Source organism: Pocillopora damicornis, chromosome 3 (genome assembly GCF_964200805.1).
Source record: "Pocillopora damicornis chromosome 3, jaPocDami1.2, whole genome shotgun sequence".
NCBI lineage: Eukaryota > Metazoa > Cnidaria > Anthozoa > Scleractinia > Pocilloporidae > Pocillopora > Pocillopora damicornis.
The window spans coordinates 11,720,401-11,735,537 of NC_142672.1; the positions used below are offsets into that span (position 1 = coordinate 11,720,401).

At 38.6% G+C, this 15,137-nt stretch overlaps 2 protein-coding genes across 2 annotated transcripts; both read right to left on the reverse strand.

Moving 5' to 3' along the window:
* Positions 1-97: 97 nt before the first annotated feature.
* Positions 98-8,643, reverse strand: LOC113666104 (cyclic nucleotide-binding domain-containing protein 1). Its single transcript, XM_027181864.2, has 15 exons — positions 8,431-8,643; positions 7,815-7,893; positions 7,044-7,157; positions 6,482-6,540; positions 6,204-6,366; positions 5,574-5,722; positions 5,221-5,378; positions 4,630-4,691; positions 3,958-4,033; positions 3,738-3,870; positions 3,042-3,151; positions 2,228-2,378; positions 1,722-1,789; positions 1,550-1,609; positions 98-957 (listed from the first exon to the last, which is right to left on the reverse strand). Exons 1-15 carry the CDS (start codon positions 8,513-8,515, stop codon positions 859-861), a joined length of 1,566 nt encoding a protein of 521 aa, XP_027037665.2. The 5' UTR covers positions 8,516-8,643; the 3' UTR covers positions 98-858.
* A 786-nt stretch (positions 8,644-9,429) lies between these two features.
* Positions 9,430-14,578, reverse strand: LOC113666100 (mitochondrial inner membrane protein OXA1L). The gene is made up of 7 exons (XM_027181861.2): positions 14,314-14,578; positions 14,023-14,212; positions 13,083-13,543; positions 12,690-12,878; positions 12,087-12,191; positions 10,945-11,101; positions 9,430-10,395 (listed from the first exon to the last, which is right to left on the reverse strand). The coding sequence occupies exons 1-7, from the start codon at positions 14,407-14,409 to the stop codon at positions 10,094-10,096; spliced, it is 1,500 nt and encodes a 499-aa protein (XP_027037662.2). The 5' UTR covers positions 14,410-14,578; the 3' UTR covers positions 9,430-10,093.
* Positions 14,579-15,137: the final 559 nt, after the last annotated feature.

The following is a 15,137-nucleotide window of genomic DNA, read 5'->3' on the forward strand; positions in this document are numbered from 1 at the left end:
GCGAGTCCTGCAGCGATAATGAGGGTCTGCTCGCAAGCCGGGGTTTACGAAGAGAATGGCCACCTGATCGCAATTTTTCACTTTACACTGGAGTTCATTTTTCTTTAAGTTTACGCATATTTTGTTACTGCATGTAATATTTCACATATTTACAATGGTGCGACTACACTTTTTTAACAACTCTGTACAAAATACAAACCAAGTTTTTCAAATGATATTTGTAAATTTAAATCAGAAAAGAAAATAATCCTTCTTTTTCTAGATACAGTAAATACAATTCAGATCTGTACTGGCGCATCAGAGGCAGTTGTGCATTAGCTGAGATTTGTACCCTCCAAAAATTAAGTGGTAGCTAGGAACTAAGCAAAATGGTATCTCTAGTGAATAGTGATCAAGACTTGATAATCTCTTGCAATGACTTAAAGAATTTTTGTATGGAGTTTTTATGATGCCATGGGTAAGAATCGTGGGGGGGGGGGAGGGGGGGGGAAGAGGAGGGGATAGGGATGGTTGATCCTGTGTGAAGGATAAAGGTATGCCGACAGCCAACGGATATGTTATTTATTCTTTCGGGTTTCATTGTTTTCAGGTCTGATATAAGATAAGAAATAACACTCATTTCTTTTGATCTGATGTACCGTGGTGAGAAAGCACACCAAATAACCTTCTCCATCCTTCTCCCCTCCCCTCCCCTCCCCCCACCCACTCGAGAAGGGGGAATCCAAATACCGAAAGCCTGTATAAGGTCTCGCCCAGACTACTCCGCGTGACCTTCCATCTGAAAATGACGTCCTCGTTCTGATGCTTAAAGAGAACTAAGGCAGTGAAGTTAATCGGACACGTGATCGCTAATTTGGTTCATTTCTCTGACACTTCCAAAAGTGACGGATTTCTGCTCCACTTGCTGTAACCAGGAAGAATGCCTCTGTGATGTAACACATTGCCGACGACTTTGTTCTGCACACACACAGACAAAAGAGACTGTCAAATTTTCATTCCTTTCCAAAAAATATTCACTCTTGGGAAGGCAAAGAAAAACAAACATGCAAAACAACTGCAGAGACAATCTCAGGAGCCAAGATGAGCTAGCCGGCCTTGCAATATGTATAAAGCCTGCGTTCTTGCAAAGTATACTATTCCATGCCAAAGTCTTTTTTACTAGGCTGCAACCCTGGATATTTCAGTTAAATTAAATGCAGAAATTTGAACTGCATTTGACTGCAATTTCCAACAGCGATTTTGCTTTGATAACAAGACGCAAACCGATGACGATAATATGTGCACGGCCGTAAGCGCAACTTACCAATGCCTTGCCGCAAACTCCTTTTCAACCATTTTTTATTCACTTTAGTCAAGGAACAATCAGATGTCAACAAAAATCGTTTTTGGCTGCAGCGTATTAGAAACAGAAACGTGGATTGTGGCTGCGCAGATGAGATCAAGAGGAATACGTGTGACAGTTCATAAAAAAAGACGAACAAGAAGAATAATATAATTTCACAATAAGCGCTAAAGAGGTACTAAACTAATTCGAAACAATTCTACCCACCTTAAACCTGACCCATTCCTTCTCTTTCTCCTGTTCGATATACTCTTTTTGTATCTCGTCCTGAAATGTAATGATTCATTTATGTTGAGTCATTAATTTACATAAATACAAGTTGTCGTTAGAAGCACACAGAATCCATCAACAAAACGTATCTCATTGAAGCGTACGCTACCTCTGTTAAATTGGCATCCATCACTGAATAGGACTGCGAGAGAAGAGACCTTGTGACCTCATCCAAGTCTAAAAAAAGCGATTCAGTAGTGGTTGGTATTAAAAAATTATTCAATTTGTAAAATAGAATAAGAAAGATCGTAAATTTTGAGCTCAGTCTTCGAATGAGGGAAGATGTAATTCGACTGTAACAGGCGTGGGACAAAAAAAGAAAACAGGTCTGAGTATCCCACAAGGAATTGAGCTCCAGATCTTAGAATTTCACGCACAGATACTGTACTACAGAGCCAAAGAGACTCTATGGTGAACCAGGCTAGTACTCGGTTCAAAGGTGACACGCATCCTGCACAGTGCCAAAATCAGCAGTGTCAAAAGCGTTGTGTGTGGAAAAGATCAAGAAAGACTGTAAATCTTAAACTCAGCCGTCGAATTAGGGGCAGGGAGGGAGGGGAGAAAGTTGATCGGGTGAGGGTTGGGAGGGGGGAGATGAGGTGTCAAAATACCTACCATGGACGTCGAGTGTAGATATGGTGCCTATTTGTACATGAGTGTCTGTGATGACTGAACACGGCATTGGCAAACCCTTCAGGACTGTTATCTCACCAAACGAGTCTCCGGGAGACAGTCTGCCAATCATTACAGACTTGACACGCTGCTCCTGATCAAGATACAACAGAGACAAAGTTTAAAAAAAAAAATCCCATGTAGAAACAGCCAGCAACAGCAACTTCTGGAAGCCTCAAAGCATCACTTAGAAGGAAAATTGAATGGAAGCAAGGGCGGAGCATTGCGTGGGATCATCTTACTGATATTTGGGGCATGTCAAGTCTTTAAAGGGTCACTTTTACCCACAAGATCCCTCTCCAATCCCTAACAACAATTTACTTCATGCCTGAATCCCTTATTGGAAAACAGTCTAACGAGTGGGGAGCAAAAGCAAACACATGATGACGTTTGACGACACGCCTGGTATCGTGGTTTTGTCTCGTCCCAATCTCCTGTCGCCAAAAGCTCATGTTCGACATAGACAGGAAAAAGACTTTTTGAAGTCTTCTCTGTGGAGGTGTCTACTTATTCTTATAAAGGTACTAATACAATATGAAGCTACTTGAAAACTACTTCCAGGTAAATGAAAACTAAGATGCTCCAGTGTCACTGCGCTTTTCTCATTTTAGAAAAATGAAGAACTCTGTACTACCAGTTATCAGGTTGGAATTGTTAGGACGTCAACCACTTCCTGAATAGAGCGTAAGGAGTAATTGAAGAGTTTTTTGTGACTTTCTGGGTTCAATTCAAAGTTTATAAAGAGACAAGCACTAACCTTTCTACCGTTTGGAAATGTATGTGCTACATTGATGTAACGTCTCAGAAGACACTCCCCACTCTTGATGAACCCTATCACTTCACATCTTTCACCTTCGCTCACCAGAACTGTGAAACATTATAGAGAAGTGCCAGTAATTATTGATCTTACATGTCAAACTGGGAAATCTAACAATAGCCCAGTGATTACGACATGTGACATCCCACGTATGATACTAAGTAAGACTTCGGTTAGTTTATACGCAATAAATTCTGCTCTGGTTTACTTGAAGGTACCAGTGTGTTTCTTAATGAGGGAAGCGCTATGAGTTGAGATGGGCATCAATCTTCCCACGGACAGTAGCCTTCACACTTCCTTCGTGCAAGCTCTCATTGGCATCGCTGCACAATCAGCTCCCAGGCTCAAATCCCGAGGACCGCAAGATTCTCGTGAAGCAGCGCTACCGGTAATCAGAGTCTACTCGCAGGCTACATGAACAATTGAATTTTGGAGTCTACATTTCAAAGCTCACTTCGTGTGGGATGGGTGTGGCTTGAGAGGTAGTATTTGTAAGTAATGACTTTATTTTAGACAGCGTTACAAGTACCTCAATGGAGCATACGCATTCTGCTCTGTGAACTAGTGAAAAATCATACAAAATTTTGCTACAAAACATGCTTTTTCCAAGACTATTCTCCTGATAGCAAATATTACCTTGACCTGGTGGGAACTTTCTCCACTTGATGAGCCCAGCGATTTTTTTGAGTGACAACAGAGGCCAGCTATTGAACAGCTTACACACCTTTGCTAGAGACAACTTCTGCTCTTCCTCTCGGGCTTGAATTATCTGAAGGGGAAAAAAAGGGAACAAATTAAAACTTCAATTTCATTTAAAATTATTGATCTAATTGAATTTCTTCGTTTCAGCACCAACCTGTATAACTCTAGCATAGTCACTGGTTGAAATCTTCAAGAACTCACATGGCTCCAAGGAGACAACAGAGAGAAGTCTAAAAGAAACATGCTTTAAATCAGATTATGAAAATTCACTTTGGAAATAGCAATTAATCTCCTTTTTAAGAAAAAGGGGTCTTTTTCCCAAACTTGTCTCAATTTTTAGTTACTTTTAAGATGCAGCTGTGGGTCTTAAGAGACTAGCACTACTACCCCAGAGGGATGATGGGAAGGAAGAATAGACATAGTCTTACTTTGTCTACCTTCCCACTTTCCAACATGTGCACCCCTGGTGCACATACCTTTTGCATGCTTCCTTTGTTGATATTTAAAAGAGATGACTAGAGAAAAGTCAAACTTTTGTCATGTTAACATACCAGTACCTAAATCTAAACATGAAGGGGAATGGGATCTAAAACTTTAAAACCTTGTTCCCAAAATCTTAACCACATAGTAATTCAACCTTACAATGACCAATGAGAGCAGGAAAAGTATGTCAGTTGATTGATCAAAAAATTAATTTGACTATCATTTCCTTCTGTCCCATGTAGGAAACACTTTTATCACTGGAACATTTTCCTCAAAACTAATTTCATTGCTTGAAGCTAAGAAAAGAAATCTAAGAAGCTAAGAGGAAAATCAACAGACTTACTTTGAGTTTGCCTCCTTTTCTTCAACTTTGCTTAGGACTCCAAAACACTGGCCCACAGTGAGCTGTAATTTAACCAAAACATCTTCATGAAAACACTTCAGTCAACAAGTTGAAAGAGTTGAATAATTTCTTTAAGATGCACATAAGTATTCAAATTGAAGATAATTTCTAGACACTAGTTCTTCAAAAAAGCCACACTGTCTCCTGACTTCCAAGTAAATTGTAAAGGGCAAGAGGCAAGCTAAAGATAGAGAAGAGTAATCCTTTACACCTTAACATTGGCTTTCATATTATCTCCAAACTTTTCTCTTTATATTTGCTATGGTACTGATGAGGAGAATTTGTTTGATAATCAGGGGATTTGTTATCATAACCTTCACATTTGATTCAAGGCTGATACTGTAAGGAGAAATTGGACGACAGTCATTCTTGGATATTTAAATGGACTGCAAATGATGAACTTGGAAAATTTGATTGGATTTTTTTGTGGGATTAAATTTCATAGAATTGTGGGATGATTTGTTTTAATTCAAAGTGCTTGTTAGATGAATGGAAGTCTCTTTCAGTTTACTGTCGTCAATGTTTTTCTACCTTTTCTGAAATCTGTAGCTCATCTTCTTCAAGGATACAGGAGGGTGATGGAGAGGAGACCTCAGTTGCTTCTCTTGAAAGTTCAGGTGAGAATGCTTGCAATGACTGCACCATAACACTGCCACGCAAGATGAGATGCAGTCCTGTGTTCCCAAATACTGTGGGCAAAAGTTTATATGATGTGAGATGCGAGTGCCTCACCAAAAAATTCCACCTCATATGAACAACAATATTGTCAAGTCAAAAAATTGAATGCACTTTCAAATTGCAGCTATTCCTAGGGCGTGAATATCATTAGAGTCAATAGTCCTAAACTTCAAAAGTCTTTGTGTCAACAAGAATGTGTTCCTAACCTGTGTAATCTTCCTCAGGACACTTGTCAAGCTGTGCCACTGAACACAGTTCCTTAAGCACATGTCTTGATACCTGCTCAGCTATTTCTGGAAAGTACTGCAAGTGTTTTAATAGCACCTCATTCTCCTTTGATTTTCTTTCAAAGGGTCTGTAAAGGCAAATGATGCAATAAAAAATCATTAAGTTTCTTTGTTCCGGATAAACTTGAATATCTTCTGTATTGCTAGTTTTGCAAGGTAGAAATCACAAACTGAAGGCCCTCCACTCCTTCAATGCAGAAAAATCTACAAGCACTACATGAGCAAAAAAGGTTTAGGGCTCAGACACATTAAAGCTGACCCTCCCTCCCTCCCCCCAACCATGACCCTTGTGCTTTAGGTTGTTATCTGGAGTACATTCACTGTTACTATGTTTGATTCACATGTTCACTAACCTCAAAGAATGTACCCTTAATAATTGAAGTTGGTTTTCATTTAATTTTGTAACTTCTAATGATCTAAAATACCATTAACCACTCTTTCCACTACACTTCAAAAGATGCATACATTTTTTACTTTTCAAGTAAAATTTTCCATTCCAGGAAATGGATATAGTTATAGCATTTGCATTATCTTTGCCCAGGAACTTACTGTTTCCGTAACACTCTTTTAATGGACTTTATTCTCATGTCAAGTAAGGCAGCTGCAGACATGGTGATGACTGAATGTTTATGAAGCTTGGAAAGGTGTTCTGATATGTTATGGCTTACTGGAACATCAAATCCTTTACACCAGTGAGGAAATAACCCTTTGTCTAAAGAAAGGAATGAATCACATTTCCATAAGTTTAAATACCAGTAGCTTGAATGAATTTAAATTTGAAGCAAAGGAAAGAACATGCAAACAAACAACAAGTTAAGAAAACTTACCATGTGGTATTTTGGTTTCTGAAGCTTTAAGTAACTGGCCATCACCAAAATTGAGCTTTCTGTTGGTTGCAATCAAATAATGGAGAAAAGTGAATGTACATTAATTTTATATGTAAGAAAAACAAAATCTTCACCAAATAACAACAAATTAACATAACAGTTACCTTAGCTTCAGAAACTCTTTACAGCGGACTATTAATATTTATTTATCAACTTAGTTGAAAAAAAAAATTATCTTATAATACTTCCCCTGATCACAGTTTCTCTAGAAAGTTAATAAAGGAAGTAAGTCTCTAAAGAAACTGTTGTGCTACATTGGTAGGAGAGTATAACAGGGTCATTTAGTATTATATACTGAGTTGACAACGTAAATTGGCCACCATTAAGAGTTTAAAAGCTGATGTTTCAAGTGTTAGCCCTTCATCAGAGCAATTGGAGGAATTGTGGGTTATGTATAGAAACTTACCCTCTTTAACATAATAGTTGGATGAGGCTAAGAGCACTGAATTTAAGAAAAGGTCAGGTTGTTTTCTTTGTAAGTAAATGGAAATTAATTTGTTACCTTGGCTGTGTAGAATTTAAGGATAAGTTTAAAGCTTGCTGTTTGGGATTGTTGAACATCTTTGGATAGTTGGCTAAAAATAACTCATGAGCTTCTGATGTGGATGGCCTGTCCCTGAAATTGAAATGCAAACAACCAAGAAACTTGAGAAACTTTGAATCAGAGTCTTTATGAATTTAAAACTAAACATTAGCTCTTTGCACCATAACATTAGTGTTTATATTCTCCACACTGTTCTCTTTACATTTCTAATAGCACTGACAAAGAGAATTTGTTTGACAATCACTAGCTTCCTAAATTAGTGATGATTTTCTTTATTCTCATGATGTTTACATTTGATTTTAAGGTGATACTGTAAGGAGAACTAGCAGTCAGTCACTCTCAGGGGTTAAGGATTAAACAAGGCTGGGTTGTGGGAGGTTTCTGGAGTGCCAATGACCCCCTGCCATCCACCATCCTGGTGAGATGATTTCTTAACATCAGCAACATACAAAGAAAAAGTAGCCAATATAGTTGCTGGTTTAGTGTGGAGGAACTGTAAAAACATGCAGTTGTTAATTAATTTAGTAATTAAGGCAGTAATTAAGTAATATAGGCAATAATTTAGGGTGGAAGAATGGTTTTCCCATTTTCCTGCCTCCCTCCTAAATGTAAATTTTAAGGCTTAATACTCCTGAAAGTTCCATGACAAACACAAATCTACCAGCTATGAAGGGTTATTTGGAAGAAGAGCATAGAAAAAGGTTGATTTTATCACTCAATTGGACATACCTCTCTCCAAGGCCTTTAATATCACACAACCACCTCAAACCATTGTAGTTAATAGCAGGAAGGCCAATAAGCTTTGGCACTAAGTAAGTAAATTAAAATAAACATTTGATGAGATGATAAATTATAATCACTGACAGAAAAATAAATTTTTTACATTCATATGGTTAAATCTTGATCAATTAAATTACCACCAACATTTATTCCATGTTTTTATTTAAAACATTTACCCTAAACACTTCAATCGACACAGAATGGTTGTATTAATTTGCACACAGCACCAGACGGTAGTTAAATGTCCCGCTCGTCGACATCAGAAGCCTCTTGAACAACAGTCAAGCTTTCAGATCAACTCTATCCATGCATAAGACTTACTAGTAATCTTGTGTACATATAGAGTTGATCTGCAATCGTGTTATTAAATTTGTAAACATGCCAAAATCTCTTTGTAATAAACATCATCGAAATGATGAACTGTTGTCTATGACCAGGCTTACCACGATTTTTCAATGATTCACTCATATATCTAGATAAATACGATAAAGTTAAGTTATAACAAACACTAAACAGTGTCGATAAAGAAGTTATGCCTAATCTGGATTTCAGATCTTCAACTTACATGGATGCCTCTGTTTTCTTGTTTGTTCTCCAAACTTTGCATTCCAGCCTCCGCTTTCTTGATCGTATCGAGACGAGGTTTCCATTTCTTACGATTTATAAAAAATACAAATTTATGTGACCCATTCTTTTAAGATTTCAACCTTGCTTATTTCGAGTTCCACGCAGAATTCGCCATCTTGAAATTAGAAGCACGATACGCGCCTCATCATATTACCATAGTAACAACGTCATCCGCTGTGCAGCGTTACGTTGCTCACTGGACTGCTGAAAAGTTGCTAAAAAATTGCCAGAAATCCAGGAAGTGGCACCCTGAATTTCAAAAGTAGCTACCTAAATTGCATGTTATTTTTATACAAACGTTGGTTTTATGAAAGCTTTATTTTTCGTTTTTTAAGGCAATAAATGCTAAGGGCCTATTTACACGGTACGACTTTGTCGCATGCGACAAGCTTACGACAGGCTTACGACACGAATTGTTTCGTGTAAATCGAACCTACAACTTGCTTACGACTCTTTAAGTCATGTCGTAGGCCTGTCGTAAGCTTGTCGCATGCGACAAAGTCGTGCCGTGTAAATAGGCCTTAACATCGGTCGAGATTGAGGTAACTGTTTATTAGTGACATTTTGGCTGGGGTACAAAGATGAAGAAGGTGAAACTTTTCAATTTCAGTTGCAGTTACCGTGACAAAGTGTTTCAAATGCGAAAGTCAGTTTCCAGTTCAGCAGACGATCTTTGATGACCTCATATCGGAGTAGAAACAGTAAGATTGGATGTAGAAGGATCATAGTAGAGGTCCTATCGTCGCTCTCAGCCTTCTCGTTAATTCTGAAGCACTTTTGCGACAACCATAACTATTGCTATGGCTAGACTTGGGCTGGAGGTGAGAAATTGTGGCGCTGCATTGGAGGGGAACTTAATTGGCTGCAGTAAAGGGTTTCTGACGCTGACTTCTCTATTATTATCCCTTCGTCAGAGCGAAATACGAAGGGCTAATGCGGCTTTAAAATCTCTTTATAGTGGTCAAATTACATTATCAACTCAACTGATGAAACTAAATTGTCAGTCTAAGCACCTGCCATTTAGAAAATCCTTCAATTTTTGTTTAAACTGATAGCAACATTTGCATCTCAAACATATGTGAATTCTAGCATTTTTTTTTTGTTTGCACAAGTTTACAATGGTGAAGAAAAAAACTTGATATCATAACCAGTTAACAGTTACACTATTGCACAATATTGTACAAGGCAGTGTTGTTCAAAGCTGGGTTTGGACAACTTGAGTTGTGACCTCTGACCTCTTTGTTCTTATGCTGCAACCTTTGAAAACCTTTCACATCAAAAACCTTTAAGAAATCCAGTTCTTGGGAGCATTTAAATCACACTATGGACTACATGTTATGTAAGCTTCTCTTTAAAACAAATAGTTGGTAAATGTACAAGTCAATAAAGGCCAAAGACATCAGAGTATACTCTGCTGCGCATCACCTTCAGCTGTTAATCAAAAACATATTCAGGCCTTGGTAACTCAGTATGTTGGTCACATGGCTGTATTGCTTGAAATTTGAGCCAGACTCTCAGTCAGTTGTGAAAAAAGAAAAGTCAGGCACATGTCTCAACTTCCCTGACTGAGAGCCTCAAAGAGACTGTTCCCCCTTGCATTTTCACTCTTTTTCTTTTGCTTGTTGATGAGTTTTGGCACTGAAGTACTCCTGGTTGAATTTAATCCTAAGGTCAGTTTGAGGAGCTGGTTTCTCCAGTCTCTCCAACATTCTTCTTCTGTTCCTTCCACGTTTGTCACTCTTTTTTTCACTGTCAGACAAACTGAGAATCTCCTGGTTCTGTTCAATCCTGGGATTGAACTCATATGTTGCTTCCAAGGGGGCCTCTCCCAAGGCCTTCAATCTCTGTCTCTTCATTTTCTCTGCATGCCTCAGTTTTCCTTCTTCTTGTGAATTTTGAAACCCTGGTTAGAGAGTTTAGAATTTGTATGTCAAAGCATTCAAAGTCACAGAGTCTCTAGTAAGTTAAATAAACAAGAAGATCAGAGAAAAGGTTGGAAGGTACAAAAGGATGGGTAGTTTCCAAGCACAGGGTCACCTGATAGGTCACAGGTTGGCTAGCTGTCAGTTGACAGTTAAAAATTTTAATGTTTGGCAAATACTACAGGTACAATCATTTTGGTAGCTGGGGGTAGTGCATAAGTAAAAACACAGGTAGGTCTTACAACTAATCCTATGTACTGAAATTAGTGTAGGCTAATAAGCTGAAATGCGGATAGGCTGCTTGTTTGATAGGTAGGTAGACATGTGGGAGATCATTGAACAAGTATTGTATGGAAAGGAGGAAAGTGAGGGGAGAGATGACGGAAAGATTGAAGGAGGTAAGAAATGATGGAAGAAAGTGAAGGGAAAAGGTGCACAGTTGTACCAAAATGAAAAGGTCAAGGGAAAGAAGGAAGTTGATGGATAAGAAATGCTTAATTCATTAACTTAGATAGTTCGTCATCGCTCACCAGCCTTCAAGTTCTCAAAAAAGCTTCCAGCTTCTTGTAGATTTTCATGTTTTATCATTTCAGGGATTCCTAAAGCTCTCCTTACTGAAGGGCTCTTTAAAAATCCCACTTGAACAATTGTAAACAAGTTGGATGTTACCCAGTAACAAAAAATGGCCTGTTGAGAAACAATAAAATCCTCACAGTTAGCTATTTCTCCCTTGCATCTAGTTTAGTTTTCTCTGAGGAGTTACAGAGATGTCATAGTTAAGTTAAGGAGGCATGGATTTGAACCCTGGCCAATTATTTGAGTGACATACTTGGCATAAATCTCCACTCTTATCTCTCTTACTGTAAACTAAAGTAGCTGGGAGTATTGCCACTCATCCTCAACAAGATTCTGGTCCATCAAATATCACTTCCAAAAGTTTCCCCAAGGTTTCTTGACAGTTGCAGATACCCCTTCATAATTCTTGTGTCTTGCCCAAGAATACAATGCAGTGAACTGGTCAGGGCTCCTAACTGGAACTTTTGATCTAGAGAACTATGCACAAGTGAAACCTTACCCCATCTCCTAGCATAATGTATGCTAGAAAGCCATGGACAGCAGAAAGAGTTCAAAATAAATAAATAAATAAAAACCCTTGGTACCCCTCCCACTGTTTCTGTCTTGCTATTCATTTTAGATCTTCACTTTTTCTGCACATACAAGTTATTTCAGAAAGTGTAACAAAATAACTTCACAAAACTGTCTTACTTATTCAACATCCCCCTGGGCAACCCATGAGCATTTGACCATCCCCCATACCCAGGAGGTGGGGAATTTGAACCCTACCTGGGTGAGGTGGAGCATTTGAACTGGAAGTGTCAAGTCTTTTCAGTGTAATACAATGAAAACCCTGAATACACATCTTTTTATAGAGCAGCAACAAAAACTAAGCCATGACTTTGCTTAATTCCACAACATTTGTTGAACACACCAAGGATCCTTTGATATTGGGTGGGGCATTTAAATGTGATCTTGGCCTGGGGGAGGGGGGGGAGCAGAAACTTGAAATAACCAATCTTCAAAAGTTCAAATGCTTGCAGGGTTGCCAGGGAGGGATGTTGAAGCTTAGACTTGATTGACACATAAACAAAAGACAGGTTGATATTAAACATACTGCTGGAAAATGTGCTGTGAAAGGGATCAGTGCAACAGCCATTATGCGAAAGACTGTCTTCATTGTCTCCATATGGGGAGTCCTGACTCCAACCTCGCCACCTAACTACAAGAAAAATCACGCACAGAATATGAACATTTAAATTATGATGCTTTCCTTCATTCATAGGCAGGTAAGGTCTTTGAGGCTCACTGACATTTAAATCATTGTGCTCATCCCCAATTAATAAAAGTAAAAATAACAATTATAACTACAATTATAACAGACAATAGATTAAGATAATGATGAAATGTAACAATAAAAATAACAATAATGATAACACTAATAATAATAATGAATAATAATAATATTAACTATGGGAATTTAGTAGCTGACTTTCCACTAGGTGGCTCTTCAAGTTCACTGTTTTCCAGGTCAAATTGAAATTTGGAAAATTAATTCTTGTGGAAAAAACAAACCACTCACTCAACCTGCATATAATATAAATATGGTGCCAGGTTTAGAAATGTGTAACATGAAGGCAATGACTAGTATGATTGCTAGTTTACTGCTGATAACTGGCAAGGTATATAAACTTTTCCTTCTGAAGCACATTTTTCTTACTTCTAATGATGCCAGCATGGAAAAACTGCACATGATAGGTAATACATAATATGGATCACATAATGTTAGGTCTTGAAACCAAAGATATCCTCCTGTCTTGAATGATTCTACCGGTAAATTAGCCATTCCTCTGATTGCAAAAAAGAATGAGATGAAAACAGGAAACTGGGCAACAATGGCCAATAAACTCTGAAAAGAAACAAAGAAATTGCTAAGTGTTAAACAAGTTTTATGACGACACAAAATTCATGTTCACCAAATCATTAAATCAATGGACCAATGTCAGTATTTTAGCGATGGTGATTAAAGATGGAGAAGAAATTATTCAACCCAGATCAATAAATTGACCACAAGAATAATCAAGATCTTGACAACAATTTTCTCTGCAATTACCTTAACAGGGTGACAGTTGTTCTCACGGTAAATTTTTCCCAGCATTGCAGAAGCTTGTGCTTGTGCTGCTGAATCAGTAGAGTTTGACAGCTCTCTCATTTTAAGCTCTACCTCCTGTAACTCTGGCCGTGCATTGTTCAGTCGAGCTGTGTTGGCCTGTGACTTGACAATCAGAGGAAGAAGCAGGAGACGTATGCACACTGTTGTCACAGCTATGGAGGCACACCATGAGAGACCCCCAGTAATATGGATAAACTCCAGGCCTTGTTGAATGATGCCAGTTGGACCCCAGCCACCTAATCCTAAACTTGCCAAGCTCGGCTCGCCAACAGAGGTGAGGGTATCTGCCACATCATTGAACATTTCGCTTCCTGTGGCCATGGACTCTAATACTGATCCTGACTCATTCTCTTGTACAAATGGATTTGTGACCTTCTCTTCTTGCAAGAGTTCTGTGTTATCTGTCAAAGAAAACAAGTTCATAAATAAAGCATGTAGAATTAATCAAAATGTCAGTTCAAGGCTGTGCAGATGAAAATAAAATGGATGCATGCAGTTACTTGTCTGAAATTGTTTTTGGTGGGGGTAGTCCATTCTAGGGTAGTCACAGGGGTAATCTACTCCAGGGTACTTATGAGGGTAGTCCACTCTAGGGTAGTATGGGGGTAATCCACTCAAGGGTAGTCATGGGGGTAGTCCACTCAAGGGCAGTCATGGGGGTAGTCCACTCAAGGGTAGTCATGGGGGTAGTCCACTCCCAGGTAGTCACAGGGGTAATCCATGGACTGGAAGTCAGTGTTTTTCCCTGTATTTCAGGTCGATTACTTTCAACTCTCGATCACTCGAAATTTCATCATTTTCCTCAGAGACTCGAGTTATCGAGAGTAGACTGCACAGCTCTTAATTTCACGTCACGTCATTTACAGTCAATACACCTTACCTGGACTTGGGGAGGAACTTTGTGATCCGAATAACGAAAAACATCTCGCTCCTTTGACCCAAGGCGACAGTTCGTGCCTAACACCACTGTACATTTTAAAGTTTCTTGGTCTTCCAAAGTTCACCCTTCGGTATAACCCAGTCGTTGAATAAGTGCGGGAGGCAACATCTCTGATATAGCGATCGAGCATCTGCGAGATGTAAAAAAGAATACGACATATTTCATTCACTTAGCCATGCTTATCCTGCGTATGAAGTATCTCTACCGTAATTAAAAATATATATTTTTTACCTTGTTAGTTGATTGCCCCGAGAACCTCAAAGTTCTCAAGCATGTTGCTGCCCGGCTTATTCTCCAGTTCCCGAAGCGTGCAAATAAAGCCGCCATCTTCAACACAGCTTTACTTCAAGTACGCAACAGAAAATGTCCTTAACTTTAACCGAGAGTTGCAGAGGGCCTTGGGCCCAGTAGTCCGACGAAGCAGTGACAATTATTTTAGAAAAGGCAAGCAACGGTGGATATGGGGGCAGACAAAGATTTCGGGAACAAATTGTGTAAAAAAGAAAAAAAAAACTTTGGGCATTATGAACTCTAGAGTCTTAAGGAAGGGCGACCAAAGAACTTAGACGTGACTATCAGGGTCAGAAAGATCATGTATCACCCTGTATGTCTGCTATTTAGCGGTCTTCAGACTGTGAAATATCTTTTACAACCCCCTTTTCGTAGAGGGAAATAATAATATTACACCTACCAGTTCCGTGACAACGATTTTATATTGCACTGGTAGCTCTTGAGAGTCCTAAAAGGCCGAGAGCACTTTGAATATACCAAGAATGATATTATTAGAGGGGAATATTTGAAAGTGAAAGAGGCAGCTAAATTTAACCCTATGGACGAAAAAAAGTGATTTCTGTGTTTTCTGTAATAAAAACGAACCAAGCCGGGTTCCCTTTTTCTATTCCTTCTTTTTTATCATTGATTTTATTTCACTCGTCTAGCTATGTGTGAACGTTCCGGCCAAAGAGTGTGTATGAGTGTATATATATATTTTTAATCATAATTATTACATAAACAATGATAAAAACGACCTGTATTTAGGAGCTTAAACTAGAATT

What these genes read in the sequence shown, in the direction of transcription:
- LOC113666100 (XM_027181861.2), bottom strand. Translation starts at nt 14,409, where the DNA reads ATGGCGGCTTTATTTGCACGCTTCGGGAACTGGAGAATAAGCCGGGCA. An exon ending in CGGGGCAATCAACTAACAAG is followed by an intron (nt 14,213 to 14,313) that starts GTAAAAAATATA and finishes TACATCTCGCAG; the next exon opens with ATGCTCGATCGCTATATCAG. An exon ending in TCACAGCACATTTTCCAGCA is followed by an intron (nt 11,102 to 12,086) that starts GTATGTTTAATA and finishes GTTTCTCAACAG; the next exon opens with GCCATTTTTTGTTACTGGGT.
- LOC113666104 (XM_027181864.2), bottom strand. Translation starts at nt 8,515, where the DNA reads ATGGAAACCTCGTCTCGATACGATCAAGAAAGCGGAGGCTGGAATGCA. An exon ending in TTAAATTCTACACAGCCAAG is followed by an intron (nt 6,541 to 7,043) that starts GTAACAAATTAA and finishes TGCAACCAACAG; the next exon opens with AAAGCTCAATTTTGGTGATG. An exon ending in AGGAATGGGTCAGGTTTAAG is followed by an intron (nt 958 to 1,549) that starts GTGGGTAGAATT and finishes GTGTGTGTGCAG; the next exon opens with AACAAAGTCGTCGGCAATGT.